Genomic DNA, 25,749 nt, shown 5'->3' on the forward strand with positions numbered 1-25,749 from the left:
CCCACCTACTGTCCCTATTCATCTATTTCTCTCATCTAAGCCCTTTGTTTCCGCCTACTGTTCTGGAGTGTGAATTCATTACACTTTTTGACACCAAAAGGGAAGAGAAAAAGACAGGGAAAAGGGAAGAAAAATTGCCCTACCAACTGACCCTACACCCATTAAAACCTCACCACTATTCCACTACTTGGCCCTATCTGCTCCTACACAAGACCGGCAGCATGGGAGGACGGAGTACAGTTGATAAGCATGACTATGAACACTATGAAACCAACCTTACTGAAGCACGTTATTCCTATCACTCTCTATTGGCCTCGGCCTACACACAGGGAGCCTCTTAGGATCTCTCTCCCTGGACCCATCTTCCTCTACTATTCGAATCAAATCAGAAAATCAAATCAAATTGTATTGGTTGCATACACATATTTAGCAGATGTTATTGCAGGTGTAGCGAAATACTCTCTTCACTGCCTCAGCATACGTCACCTTCTGTACTATTCTGATCCTGGCAACCTCAACCTGCCTTTCTCTCACCGGACACTTCTGATCTCCAGCACCATGGCTAACCCTACAGTTAACACACACAACTTTTCCCACTGATACTACACATTCCTTTGTCTCATGCCCTCCTGCACACTTCTCACATCAAGGAATCTCCCACCATGGCAACATGACCATAATCTAGGCACTTAAAACACCGTAATGGGTTCAGGACAAAAGCTCTCAAGGCATAACTGACACATCCTTACTTCACTTTGTTGGGTAAAGACTCTGCATCAAAACTCAACTGGACAGAAAGTGTATATTTTTCACCACGCTCTCTACCGGGTCTGCTTCACACCAAACGGATGGCATCACAGACAGAATCTTCCTCTTCTTCTATGGTATTATGGCGGTCTGCAAACAATCGTTAGAGGTGCATGCCGCCACCTACTGTACGGGTGGTAAACTATATATATTTTTTAATCCATTATAGGAAAGGGGGGAAATATATATATATTTTTTTTATTCACTTACAAAAAACATCCCACCACTTCACTCGCATTCCAATTCAAGTCACATTTACATTTACATTTACGTCATTTAGCAGACGCTCTTATCCAGAGCGACTTACATCCCTACATAGGTTCAGGGGCCTGTGAGGGCGAAATATTATTTGACAGAATTTCTTGCAATGCCTCGGCTGTAAACTCACTGAGTCACAAAAAGCGTTCTGCTGCACTCACAATGATTCCAATTTTGTCTGATTTCTTCTCTGTTTGTGCTGTGCAGTTTACGACCATTGCAATAAATGCTAAAAAGTCCACCTTTTTTAACATGCAATATACTGTATCAGGATCCCTCAGTTGCCAAGAAACATTCACTGGTGTAGGCTCTACTACCATTGCTTCTTCAGCTCTACTCGCTCACCACCTCCAGGTAGGAAACATGCTGGTGATGGGGAATATATTATCTATTATGCGCATTTGCTTACATTATTAAAAACTATAGAGGCCTTGACAGCAGAAAGTTCTCAGAAACCTGCAACCACAATTGCCACATTGTCTTTAGACATGTCTGGTTTTATTGTCTGACACCTCACCCCCTGAAACTGAGTTCATCGGAAGACAGGATTAGGAAGGATACTTTGTTGATTGCTAGGGCAAGTTCAGGGTCAGGGGAAAACATCACGCTATGGGAAGGGAGTGCTAGTTTAAAAAGCAGAGATTGTTCTAGACACTTTACAGAACTTATGAAGAGCTATACAAATCCTGTTGACTCTGTATTAACTTCTGCCTGCAATTGCATAACTACATATATTTTACATATACTCAGAAGCCGTTGTCTGTGTCATTTCCTAAAGTTTAAAGTTTGTTTAAGAATAAGAGACTATTAGCACTGTGCAAAGAACCCTCTATATTTTGGCGAGCTTGCCAGGAGTGAGTGGCCACCCGCCGTTGGAGTGAGCGTCGACCCACTGTTACTTAAAGGTAAGCAGACACCTGTTATATCTAAAGTCTGTAAATTGAACAAAGCACTGTGTGGTTGATGACTCATTCTGACACGTAAGTGGTGCCTCACTCACAGTATGCTGTTCATTTAAGAGATGAAACCTACATTGTGGTATATATTGATTATGGGAACACTTTGCCTACCCGGTGCGCAGGGCTTCTGAGTCAAGTGAATCTACCGCCAACAGCGCAACACAAATACAAGTAAAAAAGGAGCGCAAGCCTTTATCGTTGGCTTTTCTACAGAAATGTTTGGTGATCGACTAGAAATGCCTTGATCGGCCGGTTGGTGACCACTGTTGTAGGGCTTCCCTCATGCCCCTTTTCATGACGGTGCTAGCAGCCACATGAGTGAGTGAGCACTAGCTAGCTACTGACCGGAACATTAAGGTAGACAAGACCAACAATACAAACAAACGGACAATAAAGACCTCTTCCTGAACCTGTGTCCAATGGAGGAGCAGAAGAGGAGCTGGATGGTAAGGTAGCAGTCGAGGTAAAGCCTAAGGTGTCCGTCAGTTTGTCTACATCCAGCACCTCCTCCACTGCCTCTCTACCGACATCCGCTGCCAGCACCCCTCCACCAGAGGTACAGGTGGCTCCGGCTAAGGAACCTAATGCAAGCCTAGCCCTCAGCATGTCTCTAGCCCAGGCCAAGGAGAGAGCTCACCAGAAACGCTCATCCAAGAAGGCTCCTGCCATGGACTGGAGCAAGAGGAACAAACTCTTCAGTAACCTATAAATCACACGTTTCCTTCCGTCTTTCTCTGGCCCTCACCCTCTCTTTAGCTCTCTCGCAAGCAGACACAAACACACACAACAATGTATGATGTGAACAGTGTTAATATTTTGTGATTTCATGATTTTCATGTGCTAAGTGAAGGGTTTTCCATTTTTATTTAAAAACAAATTGAAACGCAACTCCTGAATAAGAAACAATGTAATTAACAATTTAAAGATGGAAAAACAATGTACAGTTTACATCTAGTAGAGTAGAGTGATGAAGAAATAAAAAATGATGGGATATATGGAAAATAAGAATTAACATATTGCTAGTGAGTAATCGATCTAGTGATATGGTGTGTGTTATGCATTTCACTAACTGTAAGTCGCTCTGGATAAGAGTGTCTGCTAAATGACTAAAAATTTAAAAAATGTAATTACTAAACTCTTAATGGATAAACCTGTTGGAAACTGAAACAGACCACCTAGGTGATAGTTAGAAATTCCTAGGTGTGAATATGTATATGTTGATTTGGTGATAGGATTTAGGGCAAATCCAAGTATAAAGCCAAAGGTGTTGAAGGCCTGTAATTGTGTACTCCGGAGTGATAGGACGGTAAACAAGAGTTTTGTCCTAGTTGTGTGATGGATGGTAAATGAGAGGTTTGATCCTGATTATTGATTGTTGTATGTTGTATAAATTGTATATAAACTCAGCAAAAAAAGAAACATCCTCCTACTGTCAACTGCGTTTATTTTCAGCAAACTTAACATGTGTAAATATTTGTATGAACATAACAAGATTCAACAACTGAGACATAAACTGAACAAGTTCCACAGACATGTCACTAACGTGAATAATGTGTCCATGAACAAAGGGGGGAGTCAAGTAACAGTCCGTATCTGGTGTGGCCACCAGCTGCATTAAGTACTGCAGTGCATCTCCTCCTCATGGACTGCACCAGATTTGCCAGTTCTTGCTGTGAGATGTTACCCCACTCTTCCACCAAGGCACCTGCAAGTTCCCTGACATTTCTGAGGGGAATGGCCCTAGCCCTCACCCTCCGATCCAACAGGTCCCAGACGTGCTCAGTGGGATTGAGTTCCGGGCTCTTCGCTGGCCATGGCAGAACACTGACATTCCTGTCTTGCAGGAAATCACGCACAGAACGAGCAGTATGGCTGGTGGCATTGTCATGCTGGAGGGTCATGTCAGGATGAGACTGCAGGAAGGGTACCACATGAGGGAGGAGGATGTCTTCCCTGTAACGCACAGCATTGAGTTTGCCTGCAATGACAACAAGCTCAGTCCGATGATGCTGTGACACACCGCCCCAGACCATGACAGACCGTCCACCTCCAAATCGAACCCGCTCCAGAGTACAGGCCTCGGCGTAACGCTCATTCCTTCGACGATAAACATGAATCCGACCATCACCCCTGGTGAGACAAAACCGCGACTCGTCAGTGAAGAGCACTTTTTGCCAGTCCTGTCTGGTCCAGCGACGGTGGGTTTGTGCCCATAGGCAACATTTTTGCCGGTGATGTCTGGTGAGGACCTGCCTCACAACAGGCCTACAAGCCCTCAGTCCAGCCTCTCTCAGCCTATTGCGGACAGTCTGAGCACTGATGGAGGGATTGTGCGTTCCTGGTGTAACTGGGGCAGTTGTTTTTGCCATCCTGTACCTGTCCCGCAGGTGTGATGTTCGGATGTACCGATGGTGTTGTTACACGTGGTCTGCCACTGCAAGGACGATCAGCTGTCCGTCCTGTCTCCCTGTAGCGCTGTCTTAGGCGTCTCACAGCGTGGACATTGCAATTTATTGCCCTGGCCACATCTGCAGTCCTCATGCCTCCTTGCAGCATGCCTAAGGCACATTCACGCAGATGAGCAGGGACCCTGGGCATCTTTCTTTTGGTGTTTTTCAGAGTCAGTAGAAAGGCCTCCTTAGTGTCCTAAGTTTTAATAGCTGTGACCTTAATTGCCTACCGTTTGTAAACTGTTGTGTCTTAACGACCGTTCCACAGCTACATGTTCATTAATTGTTTATGGTTCATTGAACAAGCATGGGAAACAGTGTTTAAACCCTTTACAATGAAGATCTGTGAAGTTATTTGGATCTTTACGAATTATCTTTGAAAGACAGGGGCCTGAAAAAGGGAAGTTTCTTTTTTTGCTGAGTTTATGTTTATGAGTGACTGACTATCGGTGATGGTTAGGCAAAATCTGGACCCCTACAAATCATCTGGGCTAGACAATCTGGACCCTTTCTTTCTAAAACTAGCCGCCGAAATTGTCGCAATCCCTATTACTAGCCTGTTCAACATCTCTTTCGTAACATCTGAGATCCCCAGAGATTGGAAAGCTGCCGCGGTCATCCCCCTCTTCAAAAGGGGTGACACTCTAGATCCAAACTGTTACATTGCCAGCAAATTGGATGTAGTCTATCACAGTGCCATCCGTTTTGTCTCCAAAGCCCCATATACTACCCACCACTGTGACCTGTACGCTCTTGTTGGCTGGTCCTCACTACATATTCGTCGCCAAACCCACTGGCTCCAGGCCATCTATGAATCACTGCTAGGCAAATCCCCGCCTTATCTTAGCTCATTGGTCACCATAGCAACACCCACCCGTAGTATGCGCTCCAGCAGGTATATCTCACTGGTCATCCCCAAAGCCAACACCTCGTTTGGCCGCCATTCCTTCCAGTTCTCTGCTTCCAATGACTGGAACAAATTGCAAAAATCTCTGAAGCTGGAGACACTTATCTCCCTCACTAACTTTAAGCATCAGTTGTCAGAGCACCTTACCGATCACTGCACCTGTACACAGCCCATCTGAAATTTGCCCGCCCAACTACCTCATCCCTATATTGTTATTTATTTTGCTCATTTGTACCCCAGTATCTCTATTTGCACATCATTTCTTGCACATCTATCATTCCAGTTATTTTGCACTATAGCCTATTTATTGCCTTACCTCCATAACTTGCTACATTTGCACACACTGTATATATATTTATTTCTGTTGTATTTTTGACTTTGTTTTGTTTTACTCCATATGTAACTCTGTTGTTGTTTTTATCGCACTGCTTTGCTTTATCTTGGCCAGGTCGCAGTTGAAAATGAGAACTTGTTCTCAACTGGCTTACCTGGTTAAATAAAGGTGAAATAAAAAAATAAAATAAAAAAATGTATTTGTTTGTTGATTAATCATTAATGGCTAGTTGGTGGAGTTATAATTCTGGTGTATCTCAATACGTGTTTGAACGAAGGGCATTTGCCTTGGTTGAATTGACTTTTAGTAACAACGGACACCAGGCTAGCTGTGCCGCATTAAACCTTGATTATGCTAAAACTGTTCTAGAAACTAACGATTTTAGATATAGGTTGTCCTTGTCTGTATTGAGTGGAACCTCTTTTGAAACTGTTTTAGGGCCATTTCCAAATGAGAATTTGCCTGAAGAAGTTAGAATAATAATTCAGACTAAACCTATTACTTCACTCGTCCCTGTGTTTGTTGAGCCTTTTACCTTAGCGTGGCTGGCTAACTGCTGTAATACTGTTAAATTATCTGTTCGCTTAGACTGCATTCAGTTTAAAGCAATTTACCACCCTGTTTGTATGAGGATGGTGAGACATAAAAAAAAACATATAGCATTATACTGGTGTATACACTGTATTTCTACATCACTGTTTTCTTACCCCAAACTATGAATAGAGGTAGTAGTAGGTAGATAGTGTTAGGCACCCACAGATATAGGAAATGTATTTGCATTTTAGCCCACATTACATGTAGAACGACCCCAATAAAAACGAGCAATCATGGCAGACAACTCAACAGTTCCCTCTCACATGCCCTCGTGACCCACACCAATGAAGCCTGTTACCCCTGTTGAGTATTTAACCCAACAACATCCAGCCCTCCAGAGAGATCTCATATGGATATTTAAGAAATGGCATGAATGGACAATTAATCACGGGGAATTTCGGTTTCCCAAAGATGGGTCTTTTGACAAGAATCGTCCATGATATAGTGGAGATGAGAAAACAAGACAAGAAAAATAAAGGGGAAAAAGCAACACTGGTATCTGTAACTGTTTTACAACTACTCCGGTCAGAGGGGACCGTGTTTTGGGCACGTTCAAGGATAACCCATCTGCAGACAGTGGAAAAAAGGGAAGAAGAAGAGAAGAAAGAGCCAGAGTGTCACGTTCGTTTAAAGAAGGGTCGGACCAAGGCGCAGCGTGATATGCGTACATGTTTATTAACGATAAACACACAACAAAAGAAACGAAACGTGAAGTCCAAAGGTACAACACAACAAACCTTACACGGAACAAGAACCCACAACTAAACAGTGCCAAAAGGCTGCCTAAGTATGATTCCCAATCAGAGACAACGAGCGACAGCTGCCTCTGACTGGGAACCACACCGGCCAACATAGAAATACAAATCTAGAATATTCACACCCTGACCAAACTTGCAGAGAGGGCGTGACAGTACTCCCCCCCCCAAAGGTGCGGACTAATCGAACTTGATGCAAAAGCAAGACCTGACCTATTTGATGAACCTCTTGAGTTGGCTGACATGTCACTTTTCTTAGATGGGTCGGCTTACATTGATCAGACGACAGGAAGGAAACATGCAGGTTTTACTGTAACAACTATAGATAAATCACTACACATAGAGCAGTCCCTCTCTGATCATTTCTCTGCACAACAAGCAGAGTTGCTAGCTCTCACCATAGCCTGTGAGGCTGCTGAAGGAAAAACAGTTAACATTTACTCTGACTCTGCATACGCAATTGTTGTATGTTTATCATGGGCAGGCGTTTGGAAGGCTAGAGGTTTCACCAATGCATCAGGGACTCCTATTAAGAACAAATCATGCGTTTTGGCTCTTATTTTGGCTATGAAACTTCCTGCTAAATTGGCCATTCTTAATGTCCAGGCCCATACGGGTCATCAACATGAGGCAAGTAAGGGAAATGACCTTGCTGACATTTCTGTGTATCTGGCTTCTGCTGTGGCCTCTCCTGTTGTTGATTTGCAACAACAACAGGCGACTGACCACATGTCTCATTCCCTTTCGGTGGCCAGAGGTTGCTCCAGGGGCCCTGATGGCCTCTGGAGACAACGCCTTTCAGGTAAACCTGTGTTGCCAACACATCTTATCCCGTCGGTTTGCCGAATTGCACATCAAATCAAATCAAATCAAATCAAATGTTATTGGCCACATGCGCCGAATACAACAGGTGCAGACATTACAGTGAAATGCTTACTTACAGCCCTTAACCAACAGTGCATTTATTTTTAATAAAACAAAAAAGTGTTGAGAAAAAAAGAGCAGAAGTCAAATAAAATAACAGTAGGGAGGCTATATATACAGGGGGGTACTGGTGCAGAGTCAATGTGCGGGGGCACCGGCTAGTTGAGGTAGTTGAAGTAATATGTACATGTGGGTAGAGTTAAAGTGACTATGCATAAATAATTAACAGAGTAGCAGCAGCGTAAAAAGATGGGGTGGGGGGCTGTGCAAATAGTCCGGGTAGCCATGATTAGCTGTTTAGGAGTCTTATGGCTTGGGGGTAGAAGCTGTTGAGAAGTCTTTTGGACCTAGACTTGGCACTCCGGTACCGCTTGAGATGGGATGTGTCATTTGTCAAGAGGGGATATGGTAACCAAGATTTCACAAGATTGGTTTTGCCCAAATTTAACAGAACATGTGAAATAACACATTTTTAAATCTGTCACGTGCATACAATACAACATTGCCAAGGGGACACCACTTAAACCTGGTCATTTCCCCTCACCTAGTGGCCCATTTACACACATTGCAATGGATTGTATTGATATGACTGAAAGAAAGGAGAGAAAGCGCTATTGTTTAGTAATAATTGACCGATTCACAAGATGGGTAGAGGCATTTCCTACTACCCACTGTGATGCTAAAACAGTAGCTACATTTCTGGTAAGGGAAATATTCCCTAGATTCGGAATCCCAGAAACCTTATCTGTAGACAATGCACCCATTTCACTGAAGATGTCATAGCCCAAATTGCCCTTATGCACTGGGTATAGCCCTTATGGGATGTTAACAGGCCGTCCCATAAATGTCCCATCTCATAGGCCCATGACTGACAAACAGACTGACCTGACTAGACTGGAAGATGACCTGTAAGGATATATGAAGGAACTAACTTCTACTGTTAGGTGTCTGTATTCTCATTCTAGGAAAGCCCAGGAAGTGCCAGCTGGAGAGGATAAAGACGACATCCCTGTCCAAATCGGAGACTGGGTGAAACTGAAGGTTCACAAGCGAAAATGGAACCAGCCAAGATGAATGGGACCATACCAACTGATCCAGGCTACCCCGACGGCTGTCAGAGTGACTGAGAGACAGGGATGGCACCACTTGTCACACTGCCAGAAGATGGAGAAGCACCCACCAAAAGAATGAAGGATGACCAGAACCTGCCACCTGATGAAGACTCAACAGTTCTGCATGGACCATGGAGACAGAAGGAGGGGAGGCCGTGAGCCACATCCACTGGGCCATGAATGTGCTGTGTTATGTGCAATACTCTGTGCTCTGCTTGCTTCCTCAGTCTCGGGGGTGGAAATACAGAACAACCAATTGAAGTCAACCAATTCCTGGGTAAATATGCTGCAGGGCCTGGGTAGGAGGGCAACACCTAATGGTTCTGGAATAGTGATGTTCCCGAAACCTTCTTCAGCGGGTGAGCTGTTTGTTACTATGGGTAAGCCTCTATCAGAGGACGATGTGACCTGTGGATATCTCCACTTTATGAGACGTGATAAAACTAACAAGGAACAAGGCATATTTTTTATAACACTTACCAATAGTGCAACTATCCTAGGGAGCCTCTCTGACAATGTGCACGTCCCCCATATTAAAGCTGACCCCTGGAGGGTTTGATGGCCCTGACGAAACTGAAACAACTCATGACTACTTCCCCATGATTGGGGCTCCCTAACCACTCTAAACCAGTTCATCTGTTTGTGTGTGAAAATAATGGTTTTATGTCCTCTGTTTTGACACAGGAACATGGAGGAACTATTCTAAACAATTGGACAGTGTGGCGAGAGTGTCTGGTATGTTGTTTGAGGGTGGTGGCTGTGGATACTCATGCTCTCATCTCAAAGGCTAAGACTGCTCATCTGACTCCAGCGAGGTTGCTACACTATCAGAATGTGCTTCTAACCATGTCTCATGTGACCCTGAAAAGGTGCGCTGTGCTCAATCAGGCTACATTGTTGCCAACAAAAAAGGACGGAGAAACCCATGACTGTGCAGCTCTGGTGGAGCTTGTATCATTGTGGAAACAGCGTGGGTTCCTCACATCCTCTGGGGAAACTATTTCTCACTCGAAACATGTTGATAACCTATTGAAAGCTATTCTTCTCCCTTCTGAAAGAGCTGTATGTTAATAGACTGACCATGACTGTCCACTGTATAACCAGGCTGTTAATATACTGCTGTACACCATGTACATGTTTGGCTCATACTAACTCTTTTGATCCTGTCTCCAAGGGCAACACAATGGCTGATCTGGAAGCAAAAGCAGCAACTGTGTCTGCTGATTCCCCTGTGTTGCAGATGATTTTGGTTCCTATTATGAATCTCTTCTCCCCTACTGACATCACTGACTTGCAATCCTCTGTAGGTCCTGTCGAGTTGAGGAAGTGGAAGAGGCTGTGTACATATGACAATGTGCAGAAACTGTGGTTGGGCCCGGCTGGGCTCCCAATTCTGAGACGTTCTTGTTTTCCCTAGCTTGCTAAGTTGGCACATTCAACTTTTTGTTCACCTGGTGAAGTAACGTTAGACGGAAAGACAGAGGTAGAGTATAGTAGAGATTGTAGAGGGAAACAAGTATTTGAGGGGAAGAGAAATGTACTGGGTGATGGTGATTGAGAGGGGGGGGGGTCAATAATAACTGAGATGGCTTCTAGAGGCCAGGATACTCCCGGAGAGGGAGGGGTAGAAGGGGAAAATTTTACCAAAGCCTTAGAGGCACTAAAAAAAGCATATGACCAGCACCAAGAACCAAATAAATGGTGGGGAAAATTAGCCAAATTGGACAAAATTGGTACACATTTTCCCTTAGATGGAAAGTTTAAAACCAGCCAAGAGTATATGGATGCAATCGTAGTTTGGAACACTGAAATCAGACAACAGTCCAGACCACAATAGCAGGCATCCTAACCACAGCATTTTATCAGCAGCGGAGACCTGAAAGGTAAAATGGAGCAGACAGTAGACAAGAATGAGGCGACAAATAGAAAACTAGGCATATCTGAAGGGCATGCGCATAGATTAGATGAACAGAAGCAGGAATTGGCTATTGCGCTAGAAAAGAGTCAAAACCTAAACCAGGAATTAGAGGGAGCCCTTGAGGATAGACAAGAGCAAAATAAACAACTCAGGGTTGCACTTCAACAGTATCATATTATAAGGAGAAACAGGTCACATCTGGTGGGCCACCATTATACCCCTCTCTTAAAGAGGAAAAATAGCGATATGGGTTGCGAGAGGCAGAGGACAGGCACATTACGAGTCCGGATATAGTAGTACCGGACTGGATAGTGGATCAGCATGATCCAGGTAATCATAGAGATATGCGCCCAATGCGAACACACGCGACCCCGGTTACATATTATCCAGGACAAATAGTACCAGGGGAGGACAACCCTATACGGATCCAAATTCAGCAACACCATCAACCACTGAGCGTGAGCGAAATGCATAGTACTATGAAAGAGGCATCGGATCCAGTAAGGTAGGGACAGGAATATATCAGTTTCCTTAGGAAACATAGTAGATTGTTCGGGTTCCATGCTGGTGATTACGATCATATTGAATGCTCGCTTTTGCCAATGGCCATGTTGCCAGCACTCGCACAGGGATATCGAATGTCAGCTTGGTCCTATGGACGCAAAGCGTGTGACCTAGTGACAGCAAAATATGAAATTGAGGGATTCTTAACTACAGTTGTAGTAGTAACTATTATTAGTAACTATACTCAAGGTCCGAAAGAAGGAATATGCGATTATGTGGATCGGATGGATGATGCGTTACGTACTGATCTGACATTGGGGGATACGATCAAAATACAGGAATTTGTGTGTCTGCTTTGATGGTAGGATTGAAACCTGTTATCAAAACGGCTATTGCGGGGGTAGTGGACCAACATTCTCACTGGCATGAAATAGTACAGGCGGCATTGAGAGGGGAATCTAATTCCGCTCACTCCGCAGCCGTACGAGTGGTTAATGCCTCCACAGTCAAAGTCACTAACAGTGGTTTCAATGGCCCAAGTAAGACAAAGAAACAGGGAGGAAAGGGCATATCATCAGAGCCCTGTATTAGGTGTGGGGCTGTTGGTCATTGGAAAAGGGAGTGTAAGGTGGTAATGGAGCCTACTGCACCCACTGCATTCGGAACGGAATGCTGCGATGCAAGCGCTTGCATCTTTGTCAAAAGAACAGCAGCAAACACTCTTGAAGGCAGCGGGGCAGGAAACTTTCACATAGCGGTGTATGGCCTTGGTTCGATCAATAGTGGTTCATAGAGATTACGGTTTCTATATGAAGGGAGACGTAGGAGGCCACGTCTCACACAACTTTCTAATAGATACCGGTGCGCAAATATCACTGATTCCTTACGATGAGAAATTGGCTACATTTGCAACAGGAAAACGTATCACATTTAGCGGGGTTAGAGTCCCGCTCCTTGAAAGCGGCAGCTCTACCCTTTAGCTCAGTGAGGATATTGCTTCTGGTTGGGATATGTACGTGCGGTCACTGTGGGGATGACGTCATCAATACACTTATTGATGAAGCCAGTGACTGATGTGGTGTACTCCTCAATGCCATCGGAAGAATCCCGGAACATATTCCAGTCTGTGCTCGCAAAACAGTCCTGTAGCTTAGCATCTGCGTCCTCTGACCACTTCCTTATTAACTGAGTCACTGGTGCTTCCTGCTTCAGTTTTTGCTTATAAGCAGGAATCAGGAGGATACAATTATGGTCAGATTTGCATCATCCAAATGGAGGGTGTGGAGTAAAGATGGTCTATAGTTTTTTTCCTCTGGTTGCACATTTAACATGCTGGTAGAAATTAGATAGAACGGATTTAAGTTTCCCTGCCTTAAAGTCCCCGGCCACTAGGAGCGCTGCCTCTGGATGAGCGTTTTCCTGTTTGCTTATGGCCTTTTACAGTTCAATCTTAGTGCCAGCATCGGTTTGTGGTGGTAAATAGACAGCTACGAAAAATATAGAAGAAAACTCTCTTGGTAAATAGTGTGGTCTACAGCTTATCATGAGATACTCTACCTCAGACAGGCAAAACCTCCAGACTTCCTTAGTACCACAATCTCTCCCTCAATTTCAGCAAGACAAAGGAGCTGATTGTGGATTATAGGAAACGGAGGGGCGAGCATGCCCCCATCCACATCGATGGTTGCTGTAGTGGAGCGGGTCGAGAGCTTCACGTTGTCCACATAACTAAGTTGTGTCTACACAATTGTGAAGGGGGCACAACAGCGCCTCTTCCCCATCAGGAGGTTGAAAAGATTTGGAGTGATTTGTCATTGACTGGCTGCATCACCATTTGGTACGGCAACTGCAAGTCACCCGACTGCAAGGCGCTACAGAGGGTGGTGAGTATGGCCCAGTACTTCACTGGGGCCAAGCTCCCTGCCATCCAGAACCTCTATACCAGGCGGTGTCAGAGGAAGGCCCAAAAAATGGTCAACGACTCCAGCCACCCAAGCCATAGACTGTTCTCTCTGCTACCGCACTGCAAGCGGTACCAGTGCACCAAGTCTAGAACCAACAGGACCCTGAACAGCTTCTGCCCCCAAGCTATAAGACTGCTAAACAAGACTGCTAAATAGCTAATCAAATGGCTACTCAGACTACCTGCATTAACCCTTTTTTTAAATAACGCAAAATATGTCACAACAGGTGTAAATATGTGGGTCATGACTGTGTTATGACCATATTATGACAGGTTATGACACGTTATGTCAGCTGTTATGACATATTATGACATGGTTATGACCGTATAATAAATCGTTATGACACTGGGTGTCAAGTAAAGTGTTACTGAAGTTTCTTATCCTTCAGATAGTAATTTCCTTTTGCATTGCTCCAGACCGCGTCTCTCGCTGTGCGGAATGCAAACCGATTATCACTGCGCGGGACCATTCAGTGTTTTATTTTTTTCAACATCCACAGCATTCTCCATGTAATTCTTTCCATGCTCAGGTGACACATTCAGGCAGATCTCTATCACCTCCGTCTGTATGTTTCAGAGTCAACCAGACACACCTCCATAGAAGCAACGGTTTTCTCCAGTACAGCACACTTTTCGGTGAATACTTTGTTTTCTTTATTAATGTCTTGAGTCTCGCTGAATGCACAATTCACAGACGCCTTGAGCTCTTTGATGCATGATGCATTCTCCTTCAACATCTTCTCCAGGTTGTCAGCTCTCTCGTATATTTTAGCCGTAACTGCTTGGATGATGTTCGACTGCAGATCATAAAGTGAGAGATCATTTTGCTTCATCTTCTGGGCAGGACTGTATTAGGAGCTGTTCACTGGGGTATCTGAGTCATTCAAAACCCAATTTCCATCAGTAAGCATTTCGTCCTCAGATGAATCAGGGCCAAGGGCTAGCTGTCTTGCTCTTGAGAAATCATGTTCAGTAGATAGGCTACCTTTTCTTTTCTTGACAGCATCCTTGTGGCTAGCTTTGCCTTTTTTACCTTTTCCCTCTTGTGACATGTTAGCAAGTTATCTTTCGACTAAAGGAGAAATTGTTTTACAGTCTTAGTTTTTAACCGTTTTTCACAAAGTTTGAGAGGGATAAAGTTGAAATTAGGCGGAAACTGTAAATGTTGCGACTACACTTATCACCATCTTGACATCACGTCAGCTAGCCTCTGCTGAGTCCCCAACAACCAGATGTTCCAGTTTTCAGGGGAAATAGAAAGAGAGCATGTGACGCGGCTTCCGCTTTTGGACTTTAACAAGAGATTTTAAACGTAACCCTAACCTTAACCACACTGCTAACCTCATGCCTAACCCTAACATTCAATTAATACACTTTTCTTTTATGATATAGCCAATTTTTAACAAGGCAACAGTCCATCTTAACTCCTCCTCCACATTTACTGGATTGGTTGAACAGTGCAGAAGATTACCTCCCCCGACAGTTTTTCTTTCTTCTCGTCAAGACCAGTATGTAGGGGATCTAGTTTCAGGTGTTTCTTTTATGTCTGCTACATTAGGTTGTGAGCGAGCAGAGAGTGAACACCATAGAAGAAGACCGAAATATGAATACAAAGATGGAAAAGGCCTATGGCTCCCCCTGTCTCCTAAAGTGGGAATGCACCACATCTGTAATCTATCTGATGCATGTGAGGACTACAATAAACATATTGCCCCATGTAGTTCAGTTGGTAGAGCATGGCGCTTGCAACGGCAGGGTTGTGGGTTCGATTCCCACGCGGGGCCAGTATGAAAGAAGAAAATATGTATGCACTAACTGTAAATCGCTCTGGATAAGAGCGTCTGCTAAATGACTAAAATTGTAATGTACAATGTGGAGATAGAAGGTTCTAAGCTAGTTTGATTAAAATCTAGAGATGTGCTTCTGCCTGTATTCCCATTAACTTTAGAGGCTCTTTGTTCAGATCATCTTCTACGAGGGCAGGAATTTTGAGGGACGCCACTATAAGTGTAGTGGTGACTGCGCTGACATGCACTCCCACTTCTCCCGGTGTAACTCCATCCGGGTGGACAGTGGGTGCTGGGTGGCCTATGAGAAGCCTAAGTATTCTGGGTACCAGTACATGCTGACAAGAGGGAAGTACCCCGACCACCACCGCTGGTCCGGCTTCAACGACTGCATACGCTCCTGTCGCATCATCCCTGCTGTGAGAATGACTCTACTTTTGTTTGAGGTTCTAAATCAAGTGATTAATGAAGTTGAAGTTCAATTCTTCCATTTGGATATGTACAGTAACATAGAAACATGTAAATACACTACAGTATGTATGAGAATATTCTAAAATGGAACCTGAAAACTGCTTATTTGAACTAAGATGATTATACACCAAAGCCATCATTCAGAATTATTTAAATATGGCTGTGAGAGTGGGGGGCAGATGTTTGTGAGAGTGAGTGAAATTCAGTTTTGCAACTAACCTTTTTCAAACCTGTTCCGAGCCATGTTTTTCTCAGGACCAAACCAGTGTGCAACTCTATTGTCCGGGCCTAGAAAAGAGTCTAACTGGATTTGCATGACAATGGGATTCAATTTAAAGGGAGCATGAGGTTGACATGTGCTTAGTGTCATGGGGGCAGATATATAAAACAGTTTGTGCTGACATGATAACTCACCTGATTTTAATAACAATGCTCTGTCCTTTTTTTCTGACACATAAAAGGCTCTGGGATGAGGACAGGCCTGTCCTGTTGACCTTCACAGTCATGATGGTTAAGGTAAGCAGAACATATCATTGTCCTAAAAGAAAACATTACAGACCTTCTTTTCCAGTCTATTGCAATTCCATTTCAGATTTAGTCATAAGGGTTTTGTTTGAAATCATAATTGTAGTATGATCCCAGGACAATTGTAGCCTGGTTCCAGATCTGATTGCCCTGTATAGCCAACTAGCGGTTGTTTGGCATGACATTGACAATGACCATGACAATAGGTGTTAGTGAGACAGCACATACAGATCTGGGACCAGGCTAGGAAAATAGTACTTGAGGGGTTCTCCTATCCTTTGTGCCATTCACAAATATACTTGCAAAGTCAATTTCATGTGTAAATCCAAATAAAGAGGTGTTTTTCACCCAGAAAGAAGGTTCTAAGCTAGTTTGATTAAAATGTAGAGATGTGCTTCTGCCTGTATTCCCTTTAACTTTAGTGGCTCTTTGTTCAGATCATCTTCTACGAGGGCAGGAATTTTGAGGGACGCCACTATGAGTGCAGTGGTGACTGCGCTGACATGCACTCCCACTTCTCCCGGTGTAACTCCATCCGGGTGGACAGTGGGTGCTGGGTGGCCTATGAGAAGCCTAAGTATTCTGGGTACCAGTACATGCTGACAAGGGGGAAGTACCCCGACCACCACCGCTGGTCCGGCTTCAACGACTGCATCCGCTCCTGTCGCATCATCCCTGCTGTGAGAATGACTTTATCTTGACCGACATGACACAACATAGCACAAACAAATGCTCTTGACAGCTGGCACAAGTTAGACATGGGTGTATAGGCAATTGACTTGACGCAAATTATTATTTGGAAATGTTTGTATGAGGTATATACAATTGAAATGGACCAAAACAACAGTTTTGTTTGAATCAATACAGGCTTAATTCAGCTGTCAGATTGTTGTCAGATTCAGATTCAAGATTCCCATAAATTTACATCAGCTGTCATGACTGATTAGAACACCTTACATAATTGTTATGACAATGTTATGTGTAGCTAGACGGCCTTCATGCTGAGTGTTCAGACCTAAAAGTCTGATATAGAAAACCATTATTTAAGTTCTGTAAAGTGAATCCATTTTCTCTATGCGCAGTATAATGGAAACTACAGGATGAAGATCTTTGAGAGATCAGACTTTGGGGGCAAGATGATGGAGCTGAGCGATGACTGTCCCAACCTGCAGGACCGCTTCCACCTGAGAGACATCTCATCCTGCAACGTCATGGAGGGCTACTGGATCCTTCATGAGCACCCCAACTACCGGGGCCGTCAGTACTTCCTGCGCCCTGGCGAGTACAACAAGCACAGCGACTGGGGCAGCATGAACTCCACCATCGGCTCAGTGCGGCGCGTGACAGAGCTGAAGCAAACCAACCAATAAAGCCAAGTCTCTAGATCTCTCTCTAGCCAGGCTAGATCTCTCTAGCTCTTTCTAGATCCCTCTGACAGCCTGCAGAAGTCTATACATACTGTACAGGGGTTGACAACATGAGTCAATCTCAACATATGGTTGGTATCAGGGAATAAGGAGATTGTCCTTTAATAATTAGACCAATTGATGAGAATATGGCTGGGCTGAAGTAAGAAAGCAGTGGCTTGGAATTCTGGTGTAGTTGTACAAAGAGCATTTAGAAGGCTTTATGCAGACAGAAGTGCATTTATGCACACCCTCCACTCACATTGAATAATAAACCAGTGGACGGTAGGATAGAACAATATAATCAATTGTGTCCCTAATTCAGCGGCAAAGACAGTTGCAACTTCTTCCAACTGAGGAGCCTGCTTAAATTGTTGTGGTGTTTAAACATTATTCTGACCTCCTAAATCGAAACGCATGAATTTGTGTCTAAAGCAAAGTCACTTTGTTAGCTTGTCAATGTAACACTTGTCATGGAAATTACCACCAGGGACTCAAAGTCAAACTTTAATGAATTATTCTTTATTATCAACAAGCTGGAGAGGTCACAGTCAAACTTAGATGCATAAAATACCGGTCTGAAGTGAGCTCTCTTCGGGGCAGTCCCGTTAGTTGTCTTATATACTGCTTACACAGACAAGCTAAGTAGGCATGGTTCATAGTGTTGGTTCCTGCATGTGTCTGGCACCAAATCCTATCTTAATTTATAGAACATATTCACGGCGTTCTGCCAAAAATTATTCTTAACAACTGTGGCAATGTATTTGGCGAGATCAGTCATATTAGAAGAGTGATCTGGGACAAAAGTACAACATTCATCGCCAATGATTGCACGAGTGCCCCCTTGACCTGCCAAAATTTAGTCAGGATGAAGATCTCTGTTTTGCAGAGCCAATTTACACAATTATTTTAGTTCCCCATTCAATTGTTCCAGGGTATTTCGAGTAGCATTGCCAATTTTCTCTACGTGTCTAGAAATGTCACGAATTTGGTCTAGGGCACATGAAACTCCATACCCAGGGAAAAACACACCAAAGAACCTGGAGGCAGGTGCCTGAGTGTGAGTGATGTCAGCTAGAGACCTCTTATCTCTCCTCATTCCAGGAGGTTTGTAGTCTCTCAAACAGAGCCTTTGGATCTTCTCATTGTTTGGAACGGTTCTTATAGCTGTCACCACAAACCCAACAGTGCAAGCATTTGATCCATTAAGATTCATAGTACATTGTCTTAAAAGGCATTTTTCCTGCCAATGCTATAGTAAAGTTCACCACCTTAACCGGACCCAACCCACACACCCAACAGTCCTTTTCCTTGGATATCAGGTCAGCAATCATTTCTGCTCTAGATAAGAACAAATTGTCCTCATGGTTGTAAGGGCCCAGCAGGGCTCTCCTTCCACGATAACTTCTGGGCCATTCCAGGCCTGCGTTGGTCCCTTTGGCTCAGGACTCCTTCTACGATTACCATCTTTTGGGTCACTACTCCGGGCCTGCGTTGGTCTCTTTGGCTCGGGACTTATCTCACCCTTATAGAAACATTCTGTCTCAGAGACAGGCCCCCAAATACATTTACACATAAATCATTCCATCTAACCCATAACACATTAATCGCTCCACTTAGTTATAAACATACTAAAAACTTGCTCAAGTCAATTAAGTTACAAAAAAAAATGGTCAGTTTCCAACAATGCCTTATCTGGAACAATGATCACTCACATGATCCACACGACCTAGAAACTATTTTGACTTTCACAGGGAAGAGAGAGAACATGTTATAACCGTTTCATACCAACCTTGATAAGAATGAGATTGGGGCAAGGTTAGCCCAAGCTACAATCTAGTGGCTCTCCTCACATTTTAGGGTCATCGCTCTGTCTCTAGAAGCCTCGCCTTTCCAAATCATAATTAGAACTATTGATAAATTATCCAACCCAAATTTAGAATGACAGTCCTTAGTGATTCACGTTGGTTCTATCACTCTAATTTAAGACCCTCAATTTAGCACACACCGACACTGGCAGAACGTACATTTACATTGACATACAGTATATTCATCTTATATTTCTAGCATTAACTTTTTTCATTAACTTTTTTCGTCATGCATTCTTAATCTAAATTACTAAACATTTCGCAGTGTGCAGATCTCCACAATCAACCTGATACCCCAAATAAACAATTTTGGACAAGCCTAAATCAATTACGGGCACAGTTGACCTCCCCCTCCTTCACGGCACTCATTCTTCTGGCATTTCTTCATTTTCTTCTTCAGATGGCTTTATAGTTCGTCCTCCCAATGGCACACATGTTCAAAGTGGATGGCACTTGATAATGTCCCGATTCCAATATCTGGGGAATAATCTGATTTTCCCAAGCAGACGAATCTCTCACGGCCAATTATGTCTTGTCCATTTTCCTACCAGTACACCAGCAGCATGAGAGAAGTTTGGACAGGATCTCTCTCCATACTCACTCCACTTGGACTCATGTCACACTCCTGAGAGAAAAGGCATGAGAGAAAAGGCAGTTGATAGCTTTGACTGGATGCTGTTCACAGGTTGCTGGCTCGGACTCAGGTCTCATGGTAGAAGTGGTGAAGGACCATAGTGAACGCCGGTTAGAGGGGGTGAGGCTCACACTGTTATCGGTCGAATTTACCCTTCCCATTACTTCTGTGTGGGTGCTGGTGTGTGTGGTAAAACGTAGGGTGAAAAAACCCAAAATGGCCTTACTTAATTTGGGAACTCCCTTAACAGCTGGATCCGGGTACCTTTATACTGTATAGTATACTGTCTCAATAACTGCTCTCCTAAGGCACCTGCCTCAGGAAGCCTTTCAAAGGGAGAGATACAGAGTCATTGGTAAACTTGGTACTGGACATTCATCAGTCCTGGAAGAAAAAAAATTAACTTCGTTTTCAATATGCTACAGCTTAGTCAGTCCTAAGAATTCTTAATCTTAATCGATCTTACTGCATTTTAGGCAGGAAGTCTTGATAAAACCATGAGTATACAGAATCACACATCAGATGATAGTGTCCCGTTAAGCAGAATAGGCACTAAAGTAAACAATTTAGGCACCTTCTAAAGTAAACTTTCTTGTAATCTTATCATTTTGACCTGTAGCATTGACATATGATCTGTACTGATGGGCTCCAGACTATACATTATTCCTCCAGCAGTTGATGTTTGAAGTGTGTGACAATTAAATGTTGGTGTTGTTGATGTTCACTACAAGTAAGTTAGAGCAATCACATTACAGATCAACAAATAAACCAAATAAATCTGTAAATCAAGGCGTCCAAAATAAAACATGTGTACCATGATTGTGAAACAAACATGATACAGAACATCAATTACTGAACTGTACATCATATTTATTTTTCAAAGCATCTGTTGCATGAGGAGACAAAGATAATAACACAAACAGGAAGATGTTCTGAGGATCTGTGTGGACACCAAACGTGACCATGAACATAAAAAACAGAAGGGGATAAAAGTTTATATTTAAAAAAATTGGAAGTCACAAAAATCTATTAGGGCCAGTTACCAATCATGATTACAAAACATTTTACCATACAAACAATTATTTGTGTAGGAGGGCCACACGTTCCAATCTCTGTGCTGTCACTATATAAAACATTCTGTTGAGACCTTGTGCATCACCCACTAAAGTGCAAGGGATTGTGATCATCAGACACTCACAATGACGTTTGGCCTCCAGGATCATATATATACACTACCAGTCAAAACTTTGGACACACCTACTCATTCAAGGGTTTTTCTTTATTTTTAAAAAAATTTACATTGTAGAATAATAGCGAAGACATCAAAACTATGAAATAACACATATGGAATCATGTAGTAAACAAAAAAGTGTTAAACAAATCAAAGTATATTTTATATTTGAGAATCTTCAAATAGCCACCCTTTGCCTTGATGACAACTTTGCACACTGTTGGCATTCTCTCAACCAGCTTCATGAGGTAGTCACCTAGAATGCATTTCAATTAACAGGTGTGCCTTCTTTGTTGCCTTGGCCGTGTGTTTTGGGTCATTGTCATGCTGGAATACCCATCCACGACCCATTTTCAATGCCCTGGCTGAGGGAAGGAGGTTCTCACCCAAGATTTGACGGTACATGGCCCCGTCCATCGTCCCTTTGATGTGGTGAAGTTGTCCTGTCCCATTAGCAGAAAAACACCCCCAAAGCATAATGTTTCCACCTCCATGTTTGACGGTGGGGATGGTGTTCTTGGGGTCATAGGCAGCATTCCTCATCCTCCAAACACGGTGAGTTGAGTTGATGCCAAAGAGCTCGATTTTGGTCTCATCTGATCACAACACTTTCACCCAGTTCTCCTCTGAATCATTCAGATGTTCATTGGCAAACTTCAGACGGGCATGTATATGTGCTTTCTTGAGCAGGGGGACCTTGCGGGCGCTGCAGGATTTCAGTCCTTCACGGTATAGTGTGTTACCAATTGTTTTCTTGGTGACTATGGTCCCAGCTGCCTTGAGATAATTGACAAGATCCTCCCGTGTAGTTCTGGGCTGATTCCTCACCGTTCTCATGATCATTGCAACTCCACGAGGTGAGATCTTGCATGGAGCCCCAGGCCGAGGGAGATTGACAGTTATTTTGTGTTTCTTCCATTTGCAAATAATCGCACCAACCGTTGTCACCTTCTCACCAAGCTGCTTGGCGATGGTCTTGTAGCCCATTCCAGCCTTGTGTAGGTCTACAATCTTGTCCCTGACATCCTTGGAGAGCTCTTTGGTCTTGGCCATGGTGGAGAGTTTGGAATCTGATTGATTGATTGCTTCTGTGGACAGGTGTGTTTTATACAGGTAACAAGCTGAGATTAGGAGCACTCCCTTTAAGAGTGTGCTCCTAATCCCAGCTCGTTACCTGTATAAAAGACACCTGGGAGCCAGAAATCTTTCTGATTGAGAGGGGGTCAAATACTTATTTCCCCTCATTAAAATGCAAATCAATTTATAACATTTTTGACATGCGTTTTTCAGGATTATTTTGTTGTTATTCTGTCTCTCACTGTTCAAATAAACCTACCATTAAAATTATAGACTGATCATTTCTTTGTCAGTAGGCAAACATACAAAATCAGCAGGGGATCAAATACTTTTTTCCTTCACTGTAATAAGAATGCAAGAGAGAGCCAACATAAATGAGCATACTATGTGGGAAGAAAGAGGTGCAACAAAAGATGGGAATAAGTTATGGAGAACACATGATGGACTAATAGTGGCTCCTACACCACTTCTAAACTCTAAGCTTATTACTAGTGCACATGGATTTGACCATTATGCTAGAGGGGAGGTAATAAGAAAAAATAGGAAACAAGGTTTTTGGTCTCCATATATGCAAGCAACAGTAAGGAATAATTGCACTAATTGGACATACCGGTACTAGAGGGACCTTTCAAACACCTGGTAATAGATTATGTGGATATTAAAAAAGCCAGTTTATGGGAAAAGGTATATGCTAGTAGTAATTGACAGATTTAGCAGGTGGGTAGAAGCAGTTCCATCTAAAACTCTAGGGGCAGCAACAGTAGTGAAATTATTAACAAAATAAGTGATGCCACGATTCGGAATCCCGACAGAAATCAGTACAGACAATGGTTCAGCATTTACACAGAAAACGGTAAAACTAGTGCTGCAGCAATTGCGCATAAAGAAAAGATTGGGATGTGTTTACTACCCCCAATCTCAGGGCATGGTGGAAAAAGTTAACGGGACTCTGAAAGCAAAAATTGCAAAGATCTGTAGGAGCACGAGATTTAATTGGGTAGATGCCTTACCTCTGGCACTAATGAGCTATCGCATGCAAGCTAACAGAATAACGCATCTAACACCACATGAAATGCTTATGGGTCGACCCATGCCAGTGTCAGTAATAAGGGGGCATATAATGGTCCACCTCTAGAACAATTGGAAAGACAATTAGAAGAGTATATTAGGCAACTAACTGCGATACATAAAGTTATCTACCAACAGGAGAAAAACAGAGTTCCAGAACCAGAAGCGAATCCACCACGACCAGTAGTCCCAGGGTCTTCAGAAGGATGTGGAACGAACCGGGACATGAGGGACCATACATCATCACCGAGGCTACACCAACGGCTGTATGGATAGAGGGGAGCTCGACCTGGTATAATCTAAACCACTGCACCAGAGTACCACGAGGAAACTGACGACCTAGAGATGAGGGAGCTGAGGATGCTGGAGCTGGCCAGAATCAGGAGATGGGGGAGGATGGCAATGGGAATACTACTGATGAGCTACGTGCTCTGGCTGATTCCCTTGGCGGAGGGACAGACCTCCAAGACATCCAAGACCTCCAAGAACATCCCAGACCTCCATGATCCTACAAGACCTCCAAGAACATCCCAGGCCTCCAAGATCCTACAAGACCTCCAAGAACATCCCAGACCTCCAAGATCCTACAAGACCTCCAAGAGATCCCAGACCTCCAAGATATTCCAGACCTGCAAGACTCACCAGATTTCCCCACCATTGATTTCTCTACCCTTGACTAGTCCCCCTAACAGAAATTGAAAAAAGAACAGTTGAGTAAGGGAAATGGCATACTGACAATAGTAAAGAGCACAAGAACAAGACAGAGAAGAGAAACAGACAGCATTAGAATGTATATTCCTGCACAAGCAAAAACCACACCTGAAATAAAGAAAGGGATCGCTATTAAAGTACGATGGTCAAATGATTATTGGTGTGGGAGGAACCAGCACAAGGATTATGGGGAAATCGCATGGGGTAACTTTGATCTCAAGATAAAAAAAAGAAAAAGACAGGTGGATCATAGACATGAGAATAACATCCCAAGACTTAGATAAACAATTTGATGTAGTACTTACAAGTACTACAGTACCTAGAAAAAGTATTCATCCCCCTTGGCGTGTTTCCTATTTTGTTGTGTAGTGTATTAGGATTATGCCTTGGTTAAATGTTTTTCATGAAGAAATGGAATGTTGTTTATGTTAGGTCAAAAGGAGCAGTTGTAGGGTGACGCCCCAGGGGAGACTGGTGATTGGCCAGAAGAGGGAGCAACCCATCTGTTTGCATTGTTTATAAGTATATGCAGGACGAAGTAGAAGTCAGAGCAGCCATTAGAATTCGAGGACTCTGCTCTCCAGACCCTGCAAGTCTGTAACTCATGCTGAAAGCTTGTGATATGAATAAATCTTATGATCCAGGTTCAGTATGAGCGGACTCCTTTGTTCATCAGCAATAATTGCCAGCATTTACTCAATACGACAAATGGCGCCCAACGTGGGGCTGGTCTGCATCTCTCCTTTGCTCCATTCAGCCGCCAAGCTAACTCGCTCTGAAGTTATGGCCAGACAAGGGTGAGTTTTGCTTACCGCTTTGGAGGTTGTTAGTTTGGATACTGCTTGTGTACACTGGAGGGATGTACCATTACGACCGAAATGTGCCTCGTGTGGCGTTATTGCTGTTGACTAGGAGTCTGTAATAATTATTCTAAAATGTGGTTGCATTGGTAAACGGTAAATAATAGGAAGTCTAGAACAATGAATTGGTAGTGAATAAAGGCAGGAATACGTATACATTAGGGCATTGTGGATCTGTGGAAGACCTCGAAATGGGGCGACTCCTTAGGAGTGGGCCATAAATCCTTGCAATGCGCTAGGTGTTGTCAGGTTAGTTCTAGGAACTATGAGGTGGACGGTTATATTGTAAGTTATTCTCATCTTGTAGTCGACGGGGTATTTGCATGGGGTAGCCGCTCATATAATATCCAGAACTCACGGCAGCATAAAGTTAGAAGGGGATAAATGGACAATGATTTAGGCACAATGCAAGGTTACTTAGGGCGTGGTAGGCCACAGTTAGCTAAAGGCTAAGGCTAATGTTAATGCTAAATGCTGGAGTGTGGTTCATGCCACATTGTACATAGCGGCTAATGCTAAATGCTAAGGCTAAATGCTAATTGTGTTGCGTGCTACATGCTAACGTGTCCTTAGAGGTCTCATTGCGATGGGATAAGCCTCTTAAACTTGTTTGTGTGTGTGGAATT

General features: G+C 43.4%; 1 protein-coding gene across 1 annotated transcript; it reads left to right on the top strand.

The window, feature by feature from the left end:
* Window positions 1-15,618: 15,618 nt before the first annotated feature.
* LOC121553472 (gamma-crystallin S-1-like) lies at window positions 15,619-21,457 on the top strand. Its single transcript, XM_041866599.1, has 4 exons — window positions 15,619-15,691; window positions 16,205-16,259; window positions 16,706-16,948; window positions 17,351-21,457. The coding sequence occupies exons 2-4, from the start codon at window positions 16,248-16,250 to the stop codon at window positions 17,636-17,638; spliced, it is 543 nt and encodes a 180-aa protein (XP_041722533.1). The 5' UTR covers window positions 15,619-15,691; window positions 16,205-16,247; the 3' UTR covers window positions 17,639-21,457.
* Window positions 21,458-25,749: the final 4,292 nt, after the last annotated feature.

Source organism: Coregonus clupeaformis, chromosome 37, assembly GCF_020615455.1.
Source record: "Coregonus clupeaformis isolate EN_2021a chromosome 37, ASM2061545v1, whole genome shotgun sequence".
NCBI lineage: Eukaryota > Metazoa > Chordata > Actinopteri > Salmoniformes > Salmonidae > Coregonus > Coregonus clupeaformis.